The sequence below is a fragment of the Euprymna scolopes genome, chromosome 3 (genome assembly GCF_053919585.1).
Source record: "Euprymna scolopes isolate OS-2025 chromosome 3, ASM5391958v1, whole genome shotgun sequence".
Lineage (NCBI taxonomy): Eukaryota > Metazoa > Mollusca > Cephalopoda > Sepiida > Sepiolidae > Euprymna > Euprymna scolopes.
The window spans coordinates 195,212,456-195,237,778 of NC_136484.1; the positions used below are offsets into that span (position 1 = coordinate 195,212,456).

General features: G+C 36.0%; 1 protein-coding gene across 4 annotated transcripts in view; it reads right to left on the bottom strand.

The window, feature by feature from the left end:
• The window catches only part of LOC145260562 (uncharacterized), a 131,788-nt gene that overhangs the window by 7,269 nt on the left and 99,196 nt on the right, over positions 1-25,323 (bottom strand). For all 4 annotated transcript variants that reach the window (XM_080118818.1, XM_080118835.1, XM_080118811.1 and 1 more), the window contains one exon: positions 21,424-21,567. In XM_080118818.1, the coding sequence (XP_079974944.1) occupies positions 21,424-21,567 (144 nt within the window). The remainder of the gene's footprint in view (positions 1-21,423; positions 21,568-25,323) is intronic.

Genomic DNA, 25,323 nt, shown 5'->3' on the forward strand with positions numbered 1-25,323 from the left:
TTGGAACCTATCCAGGCTAGTGGTAGATGCACCAGCCCAGGTGTGGCAACAATACTCCATGCATGAGAGAATGGTGGCCTTATAGAGGTACAGGATACTCTCAGGTGTGAGTAGTCTTCTAGCTCGATAGAGGGAACCCACCTTCTTTGCAATGTCCTCTATGTATTTGCTCCAGTTCATATTGCTCACAAAGTAAAATATGGTAAAATAGTCTCAAAAAAGATAGGCGGTTTGAGAGGGGTCTTGTAATTGTTAAAGGAGAGCAGCTTAATCTTACTAGCATTAAATGTTACCATCCATTTACAGCCCCATTCCACTATAGTCTGGAGGTCATTTTCTAACGATTCTGCCATTGTCTTAGATTTATGTACATCTCTTCTTTCCTAATGCATGTTATAGAGCATTGTATCATCAGTAAATATACCCAGCTTGGACACAATATTATCAAGGAGATCGTTTTTGAATATCAGGAATAATAATGGTCCAAGAATCGACCCCTGAGACACTCCCGCATTAATGTTATGCTGCTTGGATGTATGTCCATCAATGACAACCTGTATGTTTCTATTGTCAAAGATGGATCTAATTATATTTAGTATACGTCCAGTTATAACGTACGATTTAATTTTCATTAGCAGCCCTTTGTGCCAGACTTTGTCAAAGGCCTTGGATGTATCAAGATCTACAGCTGTGGCTCCAACCGCTTTATCCAATACATGGTAAATGCATTCACAGATAAATGTTAAAATATATGCAGTAGAACGACATTGCCTAAATCCATACTGTTTGTCAGAGAGAAGGTTTACTTTTGCGAGGTGGTGAACTAGTGCTTGATTATTAAGGCCTCAAAGATTTTAGTGAAGAGGAGGAAGAGATTAATGGGGCAATAATAATCTGTTCTTTCATCAGAATTCCTGTATATTGGTACCACAGAGGCCATCTTCCAGCTATTAGGGAAGCAAGATTCAACAAGCCATTTATTGTAGAGCTTGGAAAGTATGGGGGCTAGCTCAGTTAAACATTTCTTAATTAGTATAGCAGAGATGAGATCAGGCCCAGACGCTTTTGAGGTGTTTAAGTTTTTTATGATATCGCAAACAAGAGAAGGGGTGATTTTTACATCATCTAATGTTGCTTTAGTCCGCATAGGGAAATTTGGGAGGAAGTTGTTTGTTAGGTGGAGTTAGAGGCCTTCTCCGTTACAGTGCATGCAACCTTCTGGTTGTTGCTCAGTGGAGGAATTACTGATTGTCCTTTATTCACTACACTAGTATAGATTTTTCAGAAATCACAAGTTCCTATCTTTGGTGATTCTACGCGTTCCCTGATTATTTCAGCATGCTTTCTTTTGACTGTCACTATTTCTCTTTTACAATGATTTCTAGCATTTACGAATTTTTCTTATTTGTATTTGACTTATTATGCACAAACTGGCGGAATGCATGCTGTCTTTGTGCTGCTCAGTCTGTAGTGAACCATGAGGGTGAGTGGGGCTTGCTATAATGTTTCCGTGTGGAAACATGTGCTTCATTTCCCGCTTTGCACCATTCAGTTGTCTCATTGGCACACTGTTCAGCAAGAAGAGAGAACATATCGGTCCATGAGGCATCTCGGATGTGTTCTCTAATGGTTTCCTAGTAAGTATAACATGCATTAGGGAAGAACAGATGTACCTCGTGGTGGGCAATGATTCCTGAGAAACCACGCCAATTTTTATGATGGACATTAAAGTCACCAAACGCATGTATTTGGGCGTTACTATCCAAAGTGAGTGCTGCATCAGAGACATGATCGATTAGGGTGCAATCCTAACTTGAGGAAAAACAGCAGAGAAAATATAACTAACGCATTCATGAAATGTTAGTCAAAATATAAGTAACTAACGCATTCATGAAATGTTAGTCAAAATATAAGTAACTAACGCATTCATGAAATGTTAGTCAAAATATAAGTAACTAACGCATTCATGAAATGTTAGTCAAAATATAAGTAACTAACGCATTCATGAAATGTTAGTCAAAATATAAGTAACTAACGCATCCATGAAATGTTAGTCAAAATATAAGTAACTAACGCATTCATGAAATGTTAGTCAAAATATAAGTAACTAACGCATTCATGAAATGTTAGTCAAAATATAAGTAATTAACGCATTCATGAAATGTTAGTCAAAATATAAGTAACTAACGCATTCATGAAATGTTAGTCAAAATATAAGTAACTAACGCATTCATGAAATGTTAGTCAAAATATAAGTAACTAACGCATTCATGAAATGTTAGTCAAAATATAAGTAACTAACGCATCCATGAAATGTTAGTCAAAATATAAGTAACTAACGCATCCATGAAATGTTAGTCAAAATATAAGTAACTAACGCATTCATGAAATGTTAGTCAAAATATAAGTAACTAACGCATTCATGAAATGTTAGTCAAAATATAAGTAACTAACGCATCCATGAAATGTTAGTCAAAATATAAGTAACTAACGCATTCCTGAAATGTTAGTCAAAATATAAGTAACTAACGCATCTATGAAATGTTAGTCAAAATATAAGTAACTAACGCATTCATGAAATGTTAGTCAAAATATAAGTAACTAACGCATCCATGAAATGTTAGTCAAAATATAAGTAACTAACGCATCCATGAAATGTTAGTCAAAATATAAGTAACTAACGCATTCATGAAATGTTAGTCAAAATATAAGTAACTAACGCATTCATGAAATGTTAGTCAAAATATAAGTAACTAACGCATCCATGAAATGTTAGTCAAAATATAAGTAACTAACGCATTCATGAAATGTTAGTCAAAATATAAGTAACTAACGCATCCATGAAATGTTAGTCAAAATATAAGTAACTAACGCATTCATGAAATGTTAGTCAAAATATAAGTAACTAACGCATCCATGAAATGTTAGTCAAAATATAAGTAACTAACGCATTCATGAAATGTTAGTCAAAATATAAGTAACTAACGCATTCATGAAATGTTAGTCAAAATATAAGTAACTAACGCATCCATGAAATGTTAGTCAAAATATAAGTAACTAACGCATTCATGAAATGTTAGTCAAAATATAAGTAACTAACGCATCCATGAAATGTTAGTCAAAATATAAGTAACTAACGCATTCATGAAATGTTAGTCAAAATATAAGTAACTAACGCATCCATGAAATGTTAGTCAAAATATAAGTAATTAACGCATCCATGAAATGTTAGTCAAAATATAAGTAACTAACGCATTCATGAAATGTTAGTCAAAATATAAGTAACTAACGCATTCATGAAATGTTAGTCAAAATATAAGTAACTAACGCATTCATGAAATGTTAGTCAAAATATAAGTAACTAACGCATCCATGAAATGTTAGTCAAAATATAAGTAACTAACGCATCCATGAAATGTTAGTCAAAATATAAGTAACTAACGCATTCATGAAATGTTAGTCAAAATATAAGTAACTAACGCATTCATGAAATGTTAGTCAAAATATAAGTAACTAACGCATTCATGAAATGTTAGTCAAAATATAAGTAACTAACGCATCCATGAAATGTTAGTCAAAATATAAGTAACTAACGCATCCATGAAATGTTAGTCAAAATATAAGTAACTAACGCATTCATGAAATGTTAGTCAAAATATAAGTAACTAACGCATTCATGAAATGTTAGTCAAAATATAAGTAACTAACGCATTCATGAAATGTTAGTCAAAATATAAGTAACTAACGCATCCATGAAATGTTAGTCAAAATATAAGTAACTAACGCATCCATGAAATGTTAGTCAAAATATAAGTAACTAACGCATCCATGAAATGTTAGTCAAAATATAAGTAACTAACGCATTCATGAAATGTTAGTCAAAATATAAGTAACTAACGCATGCATGAAATGTTAGTCAAAATATAAGTAACTAACGCATCCATGAAATGTTAGTCAAAATATAAGTAACTAACGCATTCATGAAATGTTAGTCAAAATATAAGTAACTAACGCATTCATGAAATGTTAGTCAAAATATAAGTAACTAACGCATCCATGAAATGTTAGTCAAAATATAAGTAACTAACGCATTCATGAAATGTTAGTCAAAATATAAGTAACTAACGCATCCATGAAATGTTAGTCAAAATATAAGTAACTAACGCATTCATGAAATGTTAGTCAAAATATAAGTAACTAACGCATCCATGAAATGTTAGTCAAAATATAAGTAACTAACGCATCCATGAAATGTTAGTCAAAATATAAGTAACTAACGCATTCATGAAATGTTAGTCAAAATATAAGTAACTAACGCATTCATGAAATGTTAGTCAAAATATAAGTAACTAACGCATCCATGAAATGTTAGTCAAAATATAAGTAACTAACACATTCATGAAATGTTAGTCAAAATATAAGTAACTAACGCATCCATGAAATGTTAGTCAAAATATAAGTAACTAACGCATTCATGAAATGTTAGTCAAAATATAAGTAACTAACGCATCCATGAAATGTTAGTCAAAATATAAGTAACTAACGCATTCATGAAATGTTAGTCAAAATATAAGTAACTAACGCATTCATGAAATGTTAGTCAAAATATAAGTAACTAACGCATCCATGAAATGTTAGTCAAAATATAAGTAACTAACGCATCCATGAAATGTTAGTCAAAATATAAGTAACTAACGCATTCATGAAATGTTAGTCAAAATATAAGTAACTAACGCATTCATGAAATGTTAGTCAAAATATAAGTAACTAACGCATTCATGAAATGTTAGTCAAAATATAAGTAACTAACGCATCCATGAAATGTTAGTCAAAATATAAGTAACTAACGCATTCATAAATGTTAGTCAAAATATAAGTAACTAACGCATTCATGAAATGTTAGTCAAAATATAAGTAACTAACGCATTCATGAAATGTTAGTCAAAAGCACATATAAGTCTGGTCATCAGATTCAAGATTTTTTCTCTCTAGTTTAAGGGAAGGTGCTACGAATATAGACTCTAAGTGCGTGCATGCATCTATCCGAGTCCTTACGCCAATGAGGGAGGTATCCTGTCATGTTAAAGTAGTTGAAGGGGATTGAAGAGTGTAAGTTTTTTTCAATTAATGCTAAGATATCCGGGGAGTTAACTAAAAGGCTAATAGGCAAAGAAGAAATGTGAAAGCTGGTGATAGGAAGAGCCTATCTACTCCTTAAGCAAGTTACATTTGCAAATCGGGAATTTGTTTGAGTTACCAGCTCCAGGAAGGTTGTCAACCATGACTGCGGAGGCCTCCCTCTCTCAGTTTTGTTATCAGAGTTTTCTTTCTCTTAGATGGATGATCTGACAAGATCTACGGGTCCATTACACCGAGAGGGTTAACCATGCGCCTGGTTTCTACACCAGCCCCTGCATAGATGAAGATATTGAGCATCTTACTTTAAAGTTTTTCTCTATTCTTCATTAAGCACAGGATTGGAGATAGATTCCCCTCTAATATTTACAAGAAATTTTATCTTTCAAGTACTGTGAGAAAAGCAATCTGGTCTAGCAACTAATTTGTTTTAAAATAAATGAATATGATATTAATAATTATTTGAATATGTAAGAGAATATAAAGCAAAGAAAACCAAAGAAATACTGGGACTAGATCTACATAAAGCGGTTCCACACAACACAGATATATAGATGCACTTAACTTGGTGTTCTTTGAGTGACCCATGTTGGTCTAGCTAAAAGACCAGTGTCTCCACGTGGAATGAATTGGGATGCAAAGATTAGCATTTATGTGAGAGCAGTAAGAGGGTGGGTGGAGGATCTGCCTTAAGAGCCAAATGTGTGCTTTGATTTTAATACATCTCGGCCCCAACTCTCTTACTGATCTACATCAATGATCTTCCAAATCACATCCTAAGATCATTCGAAGACATTTATTAAGATGACATTACAATCTATGTCAACACATCAAAAGCCGTAAATGATAAAGTTCTCTCTGATTCTCTCTCTTCTGATCTGGAGCATGTGGTGCAATGGGGAAATAAGTGGCTAGTTAATTTTAATGCATCTAAAAACAAGCTTCTATCTTAATATCATCAACGCTCTGATCTCCTATCTGGCATCAGTTGAAATGAATACCTCTCGTCTTGGAGAGGCTTTATGTTTTACAAGCTTCTGGGCTGGACAAATGGTGGGATCCTTCTAGCGCCCCAGTAGATATCTCACTGCTTATATAATTCTCTACCTAAGTAAGAGTCAAGTACATCCACAGATTGAGTACCATTGTCACATCTGGGCAGGAGCTGCTGGAAAACTCTTATGCTTCGACAAAGTTCAAAATAGACTTCATAACCTGGTTTTCTCTTCCCTGCAACTTCTTTCCCACAGAAGAGATATTACAAGCCTGTCTTTACTCTATCACTATTTTTATGGCAGGTGCTTGTCTGAGCTCCAATCTATGGTCCCCCTTCGCTAGACTTTCATGAAAAACACTCGTCTAGTTGAAACCACTATCAAGAATTTCCTCCACTTTTTCTGTGCCTAATCCTAAACATAGATTCCATGAACAAAGCTTCTTTCTTATAACTGCACGCCTGTGGAACTTCCAGTTGCCTGCTTTCCAGCTGACTACAATTTGATCATATTCAAGTCCAACATAAACAAATTCTTGATGAGCCATCCCTTTAAGTAATCCAATTTACCAAATTTCCACTACTAACGATTACTAGGATATTGTACCATTGACTTCTTTACATTCAGTAACCATTATCCTCGAGTGACTTTTGGGCCTTGATAAGTGGTGACTCCTATGTAAAAAAAAAAAAGGAAAAAGCTATAAAGGGCTATAGTGCCATGGGTTGCTTCTTCTTGATTTATGCCCGTTATTTTTTGAGTGGGGGAGATAAGATCGTAATTCCGGATCAATCCCGGACTAATCCAATTGCCAAATTCCATTTGATTAAGTAACTGGATAACTTGCAGATTACAATCTGATTGTTATCCAATGTAATCCACAGTGATCCCACTCAAAGATAGAACTTTCATTGATCTTGTATAACGTCACAACGAAAATGAAAACAGCTGTGCAGACAGGATTTGCAGTGATCCGACAGACCGAAATATTTTGATAAAATGGAAGCATTACAGTACAGTACAAAATATGAGGTATCTCCAAAAGTAATAGCAAAACCATACAAAAACTGCTAAATTGTGCAAACCACTGCTTAGGAAGCAATTAATTTATTGCTTATTCACCAAATGTGTTTTTCTGCTCTTATTTACTTATACTGCTTTCCTCTTTTTGGAAATCATAATTTATCATTCTGTGACTAAGTGTAATGTTTAAATATAAGGCCTATACTGGTCACATGTATATTGTTACTGATGCATGTTACTAAAATAACTGGCACAAATGTTATTTCTAAATGTCTACTTTAAAAGTATAATGCTTTGCCTCCAAGATGCCTGCCTGTCTGTTTTGCATGATAAACATTAAAGTCCTTATACTCTTAAATCCTCCCCAAATCCCTGTATATCTATATTGGATATTAATGCTGTGTTCTTGTAAGTTATATCATCTTTCCTGTTTCAACTGGACAAAAAAAACAATTGCCTTTCTCCCCAAGCTGATATAAAATCAAATACTTTACACGTACATTGGGAGGAGGGGTTATGTTCCGGTCCTAAACTTTAGTAGGCTGACCTTTTCAAAATCGATAAATACTAAATATCTATAGATTTCTATTGCTAAGGGATGCATTAGCTTAACCTATATTTATACTCTACAGAATATCTATAAAATAGATAACTAAGAGCCACAGTTTGTACCCAGATTATAAGTGATCTATATTAACAAGCAACTATATCTTTCTTTCATTAGATGGGATAAAGTACTGGTGATTATCTTTACATGAAAACTAACACTTAAAGCACATTTCGAAATGCACCCTAACCCTTATACTATAATTTCCAATTAGTCACTAATCCACAAACCATGTTTGATCTTTTCTTAACCCTACTAGTTATTCACCTTTAATCTTTAAAAACGTAACCAATCTTAATCCTATTCTGAGGAGTGTAATTTCAAAGCAGATACTAATTCTTTGATACTAACTTTATCAATCCTAACTATCCAGGTGAGGGTATAGAAATACCTGGCTTTGAAACCAGGTGCAGGGAAAACCCTCTCAGTGCTGATGGACCATAAAAACTGGTTAGGTCATCCATCTCGGATAAGGAAAAACCTGTGCCACTGACCTCATATGTCTTGGCACCAAACAGGGGAGGGAGGCCTCCTCATTCCTGGATGACAACCTCTCTAGAGCTGGTGACTTGATCAATCTGCCTATCTATATACTTCTTCTTTGCCTATTAGCCAGGAGCAGAGATGCGGCCACAAGGACTCATTAGAGACGCCAAGTGCTTAGCCTTGTTTCCTGACTAGGGCAATGAATGCCATCCCCCACATTTGCCTTATTCCCTTCCCCTATACCTAGGCATCTTGGGGGTGTTTATTTACCATATATGCTAACATGATTGGACTGGGCCACTCCTGTCGGACAGGTTTGAGGGTACCAATTTGACAGTTGCTGGTTGCTGTTTCCAACTGACAGTACAGGAGCCCTAACTCTTTGGACAAAACAGGGGAGGGTAGAGCGGTAGCCCTTGATATATCTAAGGCTTTTGACAGGGTATGGCACGATGGTCTTCTAAGGAAAATTAGATCATATGGAATCACTGGAAGAATTCATAATGTAATTAAATCCTTCTTAAGTAATAGAAAAATCAAAGTTGTCCTCGACGGTCGTACAACTAAACAATATGACATAAATGCGGGAGTACCTCAGGGGTCTATCCTTGAACCTCTATTATTCCTGATATTCATAAATGACCTCCCTAATAAAATTGTTTCGGAGATGGGTATATTTGCCGATGACACCACTCTCTATAACAGATATGAAGGGAAAACAAATGAACACATATACAAGGAAATGGCAGAAAACTAGAGGATGACCTCCAATCTGTAGTGGAATGGGGACAAAAATGGTTCGTCACATTCAATGCTGCTAAGACTAAGCTTGTTTCCTTCAATAACTACAAGAAACCTTCTTTACCACCAATAGCAATGGCCAAGAACACATTGCCTGAAAGTACTTCTTTTAAACTCCTCGGCCTAATGTTTACAGGGAATATGAACTGGAATAGATACATTGAGAGCATTGCCACGGCTGCTGCAAGGAAGGTTGGCTCCCTCTACCGTGCTAGAAAACTACTTACGCTTGACAGTATCCTATACCTCTATAAGGCCACCATTCGCCCATGTATGGAGTACTGTTGTCACATCTGGGCTGGTCCATCTGCTGTTTGTCTCTCACTCCTGGACAGGGTTCAAAAGAGAGTCGCCAACCTGATAGGTCCTGAACTGTAATCTAGGCTTCAGCCTCTGTCCCATCGACGAGATGCTGCATCCCTCTGCCTGTTCTACAAATACTTTAATGGTGAATGCTCTGACGAACTGCGAACACTTGTACCTCCCCGACCTAACTACCCCCGACAAACCCGACAAGCTACTAAGTCTCATCCCTTTACAGTAGAGATCCCTAGGTGCAAGAACGCCTTTTACTCCAATAGTTTCTTCCCCAGAGCTGCGGGTCATTGGAACTCCCTTCCGGGATTCTGCTTTCCCAACTGCACTGATGTGCAGAAGTTCAAGCGTAATGTTAACAAATATCTTTCTACTCATCTCCCTTCATAATGACCCCGCTAATTAAGTCCCTAATAGTAGCCCCCTGCTTCAAAGTGGCACTGTGCCTTGTTTGGGCGAAAATTGAATTTAAAAAAAAAAAAAAAAAAAAAGTGCTTAGAATGGCTGTTCTATCATCAGTTGTGTAATATCGGGATATTTGTAGTGCCATGTCGTGCATGGAAAGGCACTCTGCACTCATCTCTGGTGGACATTCCCGAAGCACATTCCTGTGGATGAGGAGCCGGCTGATGGTCTACTCGTGTTGCATGATGGTGGCTATGCATATCCGTTTTGCTTAGCAACTCAATCTAGATCTGAAACTACGAAATAGAATGAAATGACAGTTCAATCCAAAAAAACGTTCAAACCAGACAAACTCACGCCGCCTCCCTTGAGGCTTGCATTTACACATATCCAAGGACTTAGAACTAATTTAGATGATGTAAAATCATTTCTCCTAGCAAACTCCCCGGATATCTTAGCACTAAGTGAAACTAACTTGAACCCCCTTCATCACCTCTAACATCATTAACATGCCTGGTTATCTTCCACTTTTTCGTAAGGACTTTAACAGGAATGGACTAGGAGTCTATATTTGTAACACCCTCCCCATGTCTAGGGAATCTAAACTAGAATCAGGTGACCAGGCCTTCATGTGCTTTAAACTAAATTTACAACATAGCGTTAGCTACCTCTATTTTCTTTATTGCTCTCCATCAACCCAGAACTGTACTATAATCAATCATGTCTCTGACAGCATAGATGTAGCACTCTCCCTTGACACTAGCGCCCAAATACATGTATTTAGTGACTCTAACGTCCACCACAGAAATTTGCTTGGCTTCTCTAACTACACTGACACAGATAGTAGCATCATCCATAACTTTGCTATATCCCATTCCTTGACACAGACAGTAACATTCCCGACTCGTCTTCCAGATCGCCAGGACCAGCAAGCCTCACTTGTGGATCTATTTCTGTCAAGAGATCCTGAGGATCATGTAACAAATGCTGATTACCCACTTAGGGATGCTGATCATGCTGTGATAATGATAGAATCACTCTAAACTCTAAACCCCATGTTGAAGAGCCATTGCTCAAAATGACAACATACTAAAATAAGGCTGACTGGGATGCCATTATCGATCGCATGGGGAAATATCTTTTCTCTTCCTGCAGAATAGTTCACAAATGAGACTACTGAGTGGTTCAAAGCAGCAATTGAAGCACATGTTCCTACACGGCACTTCTATACCAAACCCCACTCTCCTCAATGGTTTACTTCTACTTGTGCAGCTGCCATTGCTCAGAGGCAACATGCATACCATAGATTTATCCAGAATAAGTTCTGTACAAACACACAAAGTATATAGAAGCTAGAAGTAGTATACTAGTTTTCAAGAATTCTGGCGAAAGAACTGACCCAGTAAATTATCGTCCCATTAGCCTCTTCTCACTTTTCGCCAAAATATTTGAGACCATAATTAACCAAGCTCTAGTCCATCACCTTACAGATGCTAAACTTCTGACTGATCAACAATATGGATTTAGGCAAGCGCGTTTCACAGCAGATATCCTAACTGTAATCTCTGAACATATATACCATTCACTGGACAAAGCGGGGGAGGGTAGAGCGGTAGCTCTAGATATATTTAAGGCTTTTGACAGGGTATGGCATAAAGGTCTTCTCAGGAAAATCAAATCATACAGTATCACTGAAAGAATACTTAACATAATTAAATCCTTCTTAGATAAGAGAAAAATTCAGGTTGTCCTCGACGGTCATACATCTAAACAATAGGTTATAAATGTGGGAGTGCCTCAGGGGTCTATCCTTGGACCTCTATCATTCCTAATATTCATAAATGACCTCCCTGACAAAATTGTCTGTGAGATGGGTATATATGCTGATGACACCACGCTCTATAAGACATGACAGGAAAACAAATGAACACATATCTAAAGAAATGGCAGAAATACTAGAGAATGACCTCTGATCTGTAGTGGAATGGGGACAAAAATGGATGGTCACATTCAATGCTCCCAAGACTAAACTTGTTTCCTTCAATAACTACAAGAAACCTTCTCCTCCACCGATAGCAAACTGACCCATTAAATTATTGCCCAATTAACCTCCTCCCGCTTTTTGCCAAAATATTTGAGTCTTTAATTAATCAAACTCTAGTCCACTACCTTACAGTTGCTAAACTTCTGTTTAACTATCTATATGAATTTAGGCAAGCCCGTTCTACTGCAGATATTCTAACTATAATCTCTGAACGTATATACCAAGCACTGGATGAGGCAGGGAAGGGGAGAGCAGTAGTACTATATATATATCTAAGGCTTTTGACAGGGTATGGCACGATGATCTTCTCATAAAATAAAATCTATGGTATTACTGGACGAATGCTTAACATAATTAAATCCTTTTTAAATGAGAGAAGAATCCAGGTTTTCCTCGATAGGCGTAGGTCCAAACAATATGATAAAAATGCAGGTGTACCTCAGGGCTCGATCCTTACCTGATAAAATTGTCTCTGACATGGATATATTTGCTGATGACACTATGCTCTATAGCAGGCACGTAGATGGTAACGTTCAAAGCTGCCAAGACAAAGCTTGTTTCCTTTAATAATTACAAGAAACCTTCTCAACTACCAATAGCTATGGCTAATAATACATTACCTGAAAGTACTTCATTCAAACTCCTCGGCTTAACGTTCACAGGGAACATGAGTTGGAATAAATACATTGAGATCATTGCCAAGACTGCTGCGATGAAGGTGGGCTCTCTTTACCGTGCTAGAAAGTTACTTATGCCTGAAAGTATCCTGTACCCCTACAAAGCCACCATTCACCCATGTATGGAGTATTGCTGTCACATTTGGACTGGTGCATCTGTTACTAGTCTCTCACTCCTGGACAGTGTTCAAAAGGGAGTCGCCAACCTGATAGGTCCTGAACTGTTATTCAAGCTTCATCCCCTGTCCCATCGACAAAATGTTGCATCCCTCTGCTTATTTTACAAGTATTTTAATGGTAGATGCTCTGATGAACTACAAGCTCTTGTACCCCCTCGATGAAAATAAACCTGACAAGCAACGAAATCCCACCCCTACACAGTTGAGATCCTCAGATGTAAGAAGCCTTCTACTCTAATAGTTTCTTCCCCAGAACTGTTAGACTTTGGAATTCTCTTCCAGGTTCCTGTTTCCCCAACTGTACTGACACGCAGAAGTTCAAGTGTAATGTAATCAGACATCTTGCTACTAAACTCACTTCAACTTAGGTCCCTGATAGTAGCCCCCTACAACAAAGTGGCGATGTGCCTTGTTTGGTTAGAAAATATAATAATAAAAAAAAAAACACTGATAAAACCAAATAGGAAAACCATGTAAAAAAAATAAATTCATTGGACTTCAGGAGTCGGATAAAAACTTCCGACTCCGACTCCTTGTACCTTTAGAAATCCGACTCCAGCTTAAACCTCCGACTTCTTCCGACTCCGCAACCCTGGTAATGTGAGCTATATTTAGTTTAATTTAGATTCAGGCAAAAGGGCAACGAGAGAGTAAAATCTTTTATGAATGTTCAGATAACTAATTTTTATTCAATTTTAATATTAAACATCAATCGATATTCACCAAATTTCAGTTTGTTTTTTTATTCACCAAATTTCAGTTTTTTGGATTTTTTTAAAGTATTCTGAAAGGTTTTTAAGGAACATAATATGATCATAACCTCCTATTTGAAAATTCAGATATTTCAAATTTGCATTAAATTCGATTCATAGTCATAAGATATCAATGAAGCAAAAATCCTTGAATTTCAATTTATTCTTAAGGTTCTTTTAAGCTTAAGCCTTAAATTTTAGACATTTTAGAGTAAAAATCATCAAATGGATTTTGATCAAAATTTGGATAAGGATTCTAGACATAAGGTTTAGTAATATTTTGTGACTTTAATATTATGAGGAGGAGATACAACACTTCATCAAATGTTCACACTAACGTACCGTACTTGCAATAACCCTTATCCCCGAGTGGCTTCCGGGCCTTAATAAGTGGTGACCACCATGTAAAAAAAAAACAAAAACAAGTGCTGCAAAAGAGGGAAATTAATTAATTCATCCTGAGACAAGAGTTTTCTTATATATTTTTTATTCTTTTTATATATTTTTTTATTCTTTTTATATATTTTAGAGATGAACAGTTTTATTGATAAATTTTTCATTTCACTTATATATGAGAAACTGTAGGATATTTTTCTTTCCCGAAAAGCTGATACATTTCAAACAGCCATAAAGAAACGCACCAGAAAAAGTTGTTAAAATTTTAATAAAATCAAATTTTATCAACATTTTTTTATTAGTAGTAAAAAAAAAAAAGATTGAAAATACAAAATAAAATATAAAAATAAAAAATAAACATTTAATGATTTTCTTTTTTTAGAATAAGAAACAATAAATTTCCAAAATTCGTTTATTTTTTAGTACAAAATATTTTCAAATGAAACAAACCAAACCATTTGTCATTAGTAGACATTTGTTTCATTCAAGCGAAAATCATAAAAGAATTTGATATTTCTTTTTGGGAGTAATCTAGGTCACAGCTTGATACAAATCTATTTGCAATGGAAAAAAATAGATGAAAGAAATTTCAACAAATGTTACAAGTTTGTTCCAGTTTTGCAACATTTGGCTACCGGAATTTTTTTTTTTTTACTCACGTTCACTCCTAACAAGGCATATCACGACTTGAACATAAGAGGCTACTATTTAGGACCATGTCTAGGAAACATTAATAAGATGTTGTTTTACATTACATTTAAACTTCTACATATCAGTACAGTCGGGGAAGCAGGTAGCAGGGAGGGAATTCCAAAGTCTACCTGTTTGAAGGAAGAAACTGGCATTTAGAGACCTCAACATGAGATTTTGTTGTTAAGCAGTTTTGTCGGGGATATGTACATCGAGGGGGCACAAGTGCAATGAGTTCATCAGAACACATTCTATTAAAATATTTATAAAGAGATGCAACATTGCAGTGATGGGACAGGGGTCAGAGCTTAGTTGACAAAGCAGGACCGATTGAAAACTTTTTTTGGACCCTATCCATGAGGGAGAGGCTAATAGTAGATGCACCAGCCCAGAGGTGGCAACAATACTCCATGCATGGGCGAATGGTAGCGTAGTGTAGAGGTACAGGATACTCTCAAGTGTGAATAGTCTTCTAGCTCGTTAGAGGGAATTCACCTTCTTTGCAGCAGCCTTTGCAATGTCCTCAATGTATTTGTTCCAGTTCATATTGCCCACATATGTTAGGCTGAGGAGTTTGAAGGAAGAAATCTCAAGTAGGGTGTTATTTGTCATGGGTACCAGTGGTTGGAGAGGCATCTTGTAATTGTTAAAAGAGAGCAACTTAGTCTTACTAGCATTAAATGTTACCATCCATTTGCGGCCCCATTCCACTATGGTGTGGAGGTCATTTTCTAACGATTCTACTATTGTCTTAAATTTGTGTACATCCGGTCTTCCTTTGTGCATGTTATAGGATGTTGTATCATCAGCAAATATACCCATCTCGGACACGATATTATCAAGGAGGTTGTTTATGACTATCAGGAATAATAGTGGTTCAAGGATTGACCTCTGAAACAAACATCATAGTTATAACATATTTTCAGCAGCAAAACTTAAATATACTGGTTCTCTTAAAAAGGGGAAAAAACTATTTGTATGCCAAAAAATCAAGAGTCATTTTAATGTTGTATTCAGATTGTAAACTATTTAAAATGATAAAAAATTAATGTTTTTGGATTTTGAAAAATTATCTGATAAAAGAAAAGAAATTTGCGTCGGAAAGTAAAGAACCATTTCAACATGTGCATGTTCTAATGTAAAAGCAGAAAGTTAATATTTTGTTATTTGATTCTTTTTAATGTTGCGATTTATTTTAATGTTTCACTGTCATAAAGATTTCAGCTGAAAAAATATTTTTCACCCCAAACTACATATTGCCACTTCGACGTAAGGGGCTACTATTTTAGATCGTGTCTAATAAGGAACTGTGGAGAGTTGATCAGCAAAATGTTTGTTTACTTTACATTTAAAATTCAGCAGCTTAGTAGTCAGGAAACAGGGAGGGAATTCAAAAATTTAGCCAGCTGAGGAAAGAAACTATTAGAGGAGAAATCTTTCTGACATTTAAGGACCTCAACAATGAAGGGATGCAATTTTGCTGCTTGTCGGATTAGATGAGACCATGTATCTTAAGGGAACACAAGTGCTATGAATTCATTAGAGCACATTTATTTTCCTCATATCATCCGCAGACCCTGTTTAGCAACATTACCCAAATCAATTAACAACATAAGATTTTTTTAGTCACACACACACACACACACACACACACACACACACACACACACACACACACACACACACACACACACGCACACGCACACGCACACACACACATAAAAGACACGTCTGTTTATTCACATGATGACACATTGACACACACAAAGAGAGAGCATACGTCATGCATGCACTCGTTTTATATTACAGTCAAAGGGGAGATAACTCCGATTTACTTAAAATCTTAGAAGACACGTCAGCACAAACCAGGTGAAAGGAGTTAACTTCTCATATGGTTCAAGGGACAAAACTTTACAGTGATCCGGTTTCATTTGCGATCGTTTCTTACATTCTTTCCCCACAATCATTATTTATTTATTTTGGTCCCCCCCCCCCCGACAAAAGGAGGGTGGACCCGTAAATTCACCCTTGTCCGTTTGTCCGTTCATCTATCCACACTTTTCTCAATAACTATTTTTTGAAATTTTGCACAAACATTAAACATGATATGAGTAAAAAAGTAACAAAACGGATGTTCCGGGAAAACTCCAGTTACCCCCCCCCCCCCGAGGGGTGCCTTTCAGGTCAAAATTGACACTTTCATGCTTATTAAAAAAATTGATGCCTTGAATTTTTATAAAACTTTCTGAAAACTAACTGATTTCTATATAATTTTGTTTGTCTATACTTTGCAAGAACTCTTGGGTGTGCCTCAGGGGCTCTTTTAGGACTAATAAAAACACTCCATTGTCCAAAATTTTCTGTGTATGTCTATTTAGCAGTTTTGCATGGTGCAGAACTCAAATTTAATATGTTAAGGCCTTGGGGACTTTTGGGCTAAATGATGGACTTTGTCATTTCTTTTTTACATGGTGCAGAACTCAAATTTACATATGTTAAGGCCTAAAACTGTACAGTTTGTTCATTTTCACAAAGATTTGACGTCCCCTGGGGACTTTTGGGGCTAAATAGGAGGAGGGGGCAAATGCTGAACTTAGTCATTTTTTTATGCCTTGTTCACTGTGCACTCACGGGGGACCATACATGCTTCACTTGTTTTTACATAGGAGTCACCACCTATCAAGGCCCAAAGGCCACTCAAGGATAAGGGTTAATGAGTGTACAATGCAACAATATCGCAGTAATCGTTACTGGAAATTTGGTAAATTGGATTGCTTAAGGGGATGACTCATCAAGAATTTGTTCACGTTGGACTTGAAGACAACCAAATTGTAGTTAGCTGGAAAGCAGGCAAACGGAACAGAGTTCCACAGGCATACAGTTCTAAGAAAGAAGCTTTGTGCATGGAATCTATGCATAGGTTTAGGCACAGATAAAGAGTGAGGGAAATTATTGATAGTGTTTTCAGCTAGACAAGTGTTTTTCATGAAAGTTTGGTGAGGGGAGACCATAGATTAGAGCTCAGACGAGCACTTGCCATGAAAATAATGATAAAGCAGAGACAGGCTCGCAACGTCTCTTCTATGGTAGAGAGGTCGTAGGGAAGAGAAAAGGGTATCCCCCACTAAGCTACGAAGTCTATTTTGAACTCTGTCAAGGCAGGATAAGCTGTTTCTAGTAGCTTCTGCCCAGATGTGGCAACAATACTCCATCCTTAGATGTACCTGCCTCTTATATAGGCAGAGAATTGCATAGCAGTGAGATATCTACTGAAACGGTAGAAGGATCCCACCATTTTTCCAACAGCCTTGGCACCAGATTTGATGTACATCTTCCATTTCAGATCAGGAGTAAAGGTCAAGTCCAGAACTTGTCAAAACATGATGCCACCTCAAGACGAGAGCCATTCATTTCAATTGATGCCAGATAGGGATCAGAGCGGTGATGATGAAAAGATATAAGCTTGGTTTTAGATGCATTAAAACTAACAAGCCACCTCTTTCCCCATTGTACCACATGCGCAAGATCAGAGGAGAGAGAATCAGAGAGAACTTGGTCATTTACAGTCTTTGATATGTTAGCATAGATCGTAGTCTCGTCAGCATAAATGTCTACAAATAATCTTAGGATGTGATTTGAGAGGTCATTGATGTAGATCAGAAAGAGAGTTGGACCCAGGATGGACGCCTGAGGGACTCCAGCATTAATACTATAAGCTTCTGATTTCTGCCCATCAACCACTTATGAACCTATCAGAGATAAATGATTTAATAAGACATTTTTTTTTTTCTTTTTACATGGGGGTCACCACTTATCAAAGCCCGAAGGCCACTCAGGGATAAGGGTTATTGCGTGTACAGTTATTAATGAGATAGTATTGTAGTAATTATTAGTATTGGAGGTTTGATAGAGTGTCTTACTTAAGAGGGCGGTTTGTCAGGAGTTTGTTTATGTTGGACTTGAAGACATTCAAGTTGTAGTCAAGCAAATAGCAGAGAGTTCCACTGGCGTGCAGTTCTAAGAAAGAAGCTTTGCTCATGGAATCTATGTTTAGATTTAGGCACAGATAAAGAGTGGGGAAAATTATTGACAGTAGTTTCAGCCAGACGGGTGTTTCTTGCTAATTCTATGAGATATAACTGTAAGCACATCTGCTATAGATCAAGCAGAACGGAAACCATATTGCATGTCACGGAGGCAGTTATTTTTGCTGAGGTGGTTAACTATTTAATACAGATTCCAGCAACTTACTCATGACACACAGCAGACTTATTGGTCTGTACTGAGAGGGAGATGACCGATCACATGAATTCTTAAATACAGGGCATACTGATGAGGTTTTCCAGGGTGTTAGGAAACAATTCTCCTTAAGACAATGCGTAAACAGCTTTGTAAGCTAGTTCTGGTTGAAGTTTTTTCAGCACTATAATTGGAATACCGTTAGGGCCAGTTGCTTTATTGGAATCAAGGTTTTTGATTAGCTTGGCAACATTACGCACAGATATTTGTATGTCGCATCATGTGTTTTTAGATACAGGAGAAAATATGGGAGGTTGGCGGCCTTGATCGCATAGGGTAGAATTAGCTGCAAAGTTGTTGGCAAAGAGTTTGATTTTGTCTGATGCTGACGAGATTACCTCAGGTCCATTGATTATGGCTGGGATAGAGTACACACTTCTCTTCAGGATCCTGTTGCTATTTACCCAAACTGGTGGGAACCAAGCCGCTTCTCAGTTACTTTGGATTAACGGACTGAGCATACAACTCTTGTGCGTTCTTTATTATTCTTTTACAGTGGTTGCTGGCAGTCCTGAAAGTGTCTTTAGTTTCAGTAGATCTATTATGTTGGAAGCAGATTACGTTGGAAGCATATTACTTTGGAAGCATATTATGTTGGAAGCATATTACGTTGGAAGCATATTATGTTGGAAGCAAATTATGTTGGAAGCATATTACTTTGGAAGCAAATTATGTTGGAAGCATATTACTTTGGAAGCAAAGGAAAAAGTGATTTCCGACAGATTTACTTTTACATTTCTTTGACACAACACAGGTTAATATGTCTTCTCTCAAGAAATTCAACCATCTCTCCAAACCTTCCTTGCAAAATTCCAACATTCAAACTGCACATTTATTTTGGAAAATATTTCATTATTTGAGGCAAAATTATTATTGAGTGTACAGCCTTTCCGAGGCCAACCCAGTGAGGTGATGAGTTTCAGTATTTTTATTGAAAAAAGCTAAAGATTATGTCACTGTCATTGTTTTCTGCTGTTTCGGTATGACTCATCCGTCCCCTCCAAATAAATAAATAAATAAGTATGCCAAAGTATACAAGTTTAATTAGAAGAAAACTAAAACTCAAAGTTTAATTTTCATAAATCTTTTGTCATGTTCATCATTTTAAAAATTGTTGAAAATGAATCAAAAAGTTTGATTTGAACAATTAAAAGGAAAGCGGCAATGTTGTAGGGGACTAGGATATATAAATACCCCAATCCCGTTACAAAATAATAATGAAACGAATGGGAATTGAAGGAAACAAAGACACAATTAATGTATAAGATAAATGTCGTTTATTTGCTGTTGAAAGAAATGAACATTTTAGTTATAACATGTCCGCGCGTGGGAAGAGAAATAAATGTTGTATGAAAATTGAGAATGGTAGTCCAGCGTGTAGACAAAGGAGAGGATATCAGAGTTGTCATCAGTTAGTAGTCAGCGTCGCGAAGGTGTTCTTAGTGGCCAGTAGTAGGTGGAAAGAGAAAGGGTGAGAAAGCCTTTAGCTCGTGCTCCATACATAGTAGGAAGTGGGCATGAGGTGCGCGTGCGCGCGGCGAAACGGCGCGCGGCTTGTTCGCCCAACCTCTCTAGTTGAGAGTTGGTTCCAAAGAGAAAGAAACAGCTTATCACCTTGTTTTTATACTCGTTTCCAGAGTGTATTTTGCGCATGTGTATTTCCTTAGAAAGCGGAAGTGACGTCGTCCATGTGCGTGATCGTGTTCGCGTGTGTGAGTACATGTGTGTACGTAAGTGTGTGTGTGTATATATACGTGAATTTGAGTGTATGTACGCGAACGTGAATAAGTGTACACTGTACATGTGTGGACGTGGGCGCGTATGTTTGTGTGCGCGTATGTATATGACAGCTTGAAATATGAATGTGTGTTTTGTGTGAGACTTGAAAAAGGCTCGTACAATGTCTTCTCTACAATGGAAGATGAATACAATGATATAACAAAGTTGAGTTAGTATATCGGAAGGAATCATAGTAGAAATTTAATATAATTCAAATTGGTCTTGAGTTTATTCCTGCTTCTCATCATAATGATGAAGAGGTGAAAGTTTATGTTGAAGTCTCGACTAATGTATTTGGCATGCATCTAGCTTTCAGCTAAAATCAGCAGGTTATGAATGCACTAATTGTGTATGAATACGTTAGTTTGGAAGTGCCTGTTTTCATCAACCATATCATACTTTATTACACAAAGGATTACATGTACACTTAAGCGAAAAAATAGATTTCTCATGCAATTGGTACACTTTTAAAAAGGATGATTGAGTTATAAAGTTTATCACCTCCATATTGAAATAATTCAATGAGACATGAAATAATAAAAAAAAAAATCACAAAAAAACAATGAATGGCTTCTTAAGAAAAAATTACTTAAAAATACAAACTGAAAACCGAGGTATGAAAAACAAAATGAATCCAATATCAAAATTAAAATGATACACTGTGCAACTCTAACATATATACACTTGGTCAAACTCACTCACTCTCTCTCTCACACACACACACACACACACACACACACACACACACCTTGATTAGAAAACTTGTGTCAACACATATTTAGCTAAGGTACTATTTGCTACTAAGGTAGACAAATGAAATATTCATATAAGCAACTCACTTGTTTGTGAAGTGCAAGGGAGTTGTGTCAATTCTCGACCCTGGGGAAGACTCCATGGAAGTTGACAATTTGGACTTAGGGTTTTCACGTTCGTGTGTTGTGCAGAAGCTGATGACCACAAAATATTTTCATTTTCACCTGAAACTAAAAAAAAAAAAAAAAGCAGAAGATGAAATACATTTTTTTTAAACTAGCTTTTCCAATTTGGTATTGCCTTTTTTTTTTTTTTTTTTTTTTTTACATGGTGGTCACCACTTATCAAGTCCAGGAAGCCACTCAGAGATAAGGGTTATTGCAAGTACAGTACATTAGTGTGGAGATTTGATGAAGTGTTTACTTAAGGGGGCGGTTCATTAGGAATTTGTTAACATTGGACTTTAAGACATCCAAGTTGTAGTCAGGTGGGAAGCAGGCAGACGGATAATTTATAATTTAAATTGATTTCACATTTAATTATAAAGTCTTGTTTTTTTTTTTTATACTAAACTATTCTTATATGTAATTGACGCTTTGCAAAATCACACTCCAAACTGTTATTGGTAGCTAAATTAATAAATAATAAGTGGTTTCAAGCTACATCATTATGCATGATCTGTGTCCTTAAATTTCACAGAAAAAAATGAAGTTGTATCGGTTACATTTTGTGACAAACTATTTTCTTGTGATATAAACAAATAAACTGAAGCTTATTAACCAATGAAATCTCTTCATGTAGAAATACATTTCCATCGGACAACTTATTAGTAAATAATCTGGGGGGGATAACTAGCTTTGACAAAGCAGAAATAAGTATATTTTGCAAGAGAAAATTTAGGATGCTAAAATAATCAAACAATGGTTTTCATTGCTCAGGTATAGTATTCATATACTTTTTTTTATTTTTAATTTAAATTCCTAATAATTATGATTGCGAATTTATGTTTCAGTTTATTATTTAGTTTATTTTATTCTCCTTACAAACCATTACAGAAATATGAATATCCTAAATCGCAGGAAGGTTGGTCAGCCAAGGAAAACTAGGAAACAAGTGAATTGATAGAACTGCACTGAAAACTTCTAACTAGTGATGGGACGATGCCAAAATTTTTCCCGATTCCGATTCCGTTCAAAATTTCCGATTCCGATCCGATTCCCGATTCCGATTCCGATTCTTGTAAAATTTATACATATTTAATTAGAGATTTTTTTGTTTGTTTTTTCGTAAATTTTCAAATTATTACATAAACCCCTGGTTAATGTCCGCGTATATTTTATCTCAAATGTTTGCCTTGTAATTGATTAAAAATTGTAACACAACAAAACATTTATTTTGATTTTAAAACAAAGCTATATTGTACCAGTTCGTATTTACTGTATAACATGCTACTTACATGAATAGTGGAAAATATTCGAAGATTGGTAGGCAAAATAAGAAAACTATGTAAGAACAATATATTTAACAACGCCACTTAGCAAAGCCACATCTCATTGTTACGAACGAATTTCTAAATAATAATATTACTATTATGAAAACCATTTTTAACGTGAGATTGCATGAGCTTTCTGTGCTTTCTCTCACAGCTAAATCCCTATTCCAAAATGAAATATTACTTTTATAGATTACGTGTTAGAACATTTTTTTAATTGGCGGAAAGAAAAGCGATCATTTAGAATTTAGAGTGTAAGATCAGTTTCGAATATAAATTTAACGTAAAATGATCATCATTTCTGGCCATCCTAATTCTTTATGGATATTAACTAAAGTGTTTCCCACTAAATTAAGTTCGGTTTGCAACATTGTAAAACCATGTGTAATCGCTTAAAAAGTAGACACCCTATCCCCAATAAGCGCACATAATTTAAAATTGGTAACACACTACAGCTCATGTTACGTTATATTTATTTGTGAAACTGACCGTCTATTTTAAATTCCTAATCGTTTTATATTAGTGTTGTGTCGATTAATCGGAATCGGGAATCGGATAAATCGGTAATTTTGGGGGTATCGGAATCGGTATTGGAATCGGAAAAATTTGTGCCTAATTTCCGATTCCCAAATCGATTCTTTTAATATTTTTAAAAAGTTCATTTTCAATTGTTTGTACCGATTATAAATATTTCTTTCTTTTAAACTATTAGTAAAACTAAAGAAGATTTAAACTTATTTTATATGCGTAAAATAAACAAAACAAAAATTGAAACTTTGCGAAAATTCGCTAGGTAACCTTTAGAAGAATGCAGTTTATTTTCAAAGTAGCGAAAGAATTGTCTAAAATTAAAGAAATATTTTGCCCAGAAAAATAATATCAAACATTATTGCTAATTAAATGAAAAGTAGAATATAAAAGTGTTGGGTTTTGTCGGTATGTTTGCTGCTCCCTCACTCGGCAATCGGTATTGACAAATATAACAAGCCGTGCATGCATGGTCCCCCTCTATGTGAGGAGGGGGAATCGAATAAAGTGATAAAAAAAGTGATACATAACTGATAAAAAAACAATTTTGAGTGAAAAAAAATTTTCAAAAGTTTTCAGAAAAATGACTAAGTTCAACTTTTGCTCCACACCCAATATTAGCCCTAAAACCTCCAGGGCTTGGGACTCTGATTTTTCCCAGGGTCAGTGATACTTCCATCAGGTGTATATCAGGTATGCCCATGGTTTTGCCAAGTTTCAGAAAAATCTAATGAATGGATGAAAAGTTATTCTGAAAAATATGTCAATTTTGTCTATTTAGAGTCATTTTGAGGTATTTTTTTTACCTCTTTTGCCCCCATGGGGGAGCTTATTACTTGTAAAAATGGACAAACGGCTATGTTTCAGGCCTTAAGACATGTAAATTTGAGTTCAGCACCATACAAAAACACTAAATAGAGATACATAATCACATTTTAGACAAATATGAAAAAAAGAGCCTAAAAAAAGGGGTGGTTTTTAGCCCTAAAAGTTCCCGGGGGGCGCAAACCAGAGTTTTGCCAGGGTCAGCGATACTGAATTTACATTTGCAACAATTGCCTTCACATTTTGGACAAGTTTCAGTAAAATCTAATGGACGGGAAAAAAGTTATGGGGCCAAAAGTGTCATTTTTGCCATTTTGGGCATTTTTGACCCCTTTTCAGCCCCTGGGGGAGCAACGAGAGTTTTCTTAAAAAAAAAACTCGATGTTATGCACATCTACGTATTGGAGTACAACTTGTGGCAAAATTTCAGAAAAAAGTAATGGACGGTTATCCAGGAATCATCCGGACGAACGAACGGACAAACTGACAAACACCACTGAAAACTATAGTGCCTCTCCGATAAATTGGGGGGGGGACCAACAAGGAATGGGCAAACTTGTGAAAAGGCTTGGCCTTTGATTTAATTTGAAATATGCTTCCAGTACTTAAGGATTGCTACGACGGCGCCAATGCCGTCTGAAGCCGAGGCCTCCGTGAGATATATATATCATGGAGGCCTCGCTGAAGCCCGCCAATCTCACTCAAAAGTTGAGTTGAAAGTATTATGGGGTAATTAACACCTTCGATGCCGTTGGTTTCGACAACAATACTTTTTCACACCCACTTGCCAAATTTCTCAAGGAGTTTAATATGAAAAGATTTCAAACGAATAGAGTTTTATTTTATTTTCCTGGAGCCACATTGTCTGACACCGTCGCATTTTTCTCGGGTTTCGGAAAAGTTAAAAATATACATGAATATCTCACAATGAATTTATCAAAGTCTGGATAAAATAGATAAAGAGAAAACATTTAGAAATTTTTCAGATTGAAAAAGAAATTATATTTACATTTAAAAGTCCCCCCTCATTGAAATTCTACTTTTGGACGATATTTGTAAACCCACTAAAAACCAAATTATTTTTAGATCTAGGATGAAGCTCTAAACTGTCTTCACGTATTAAAAAAGGGTGCTTGTGCAG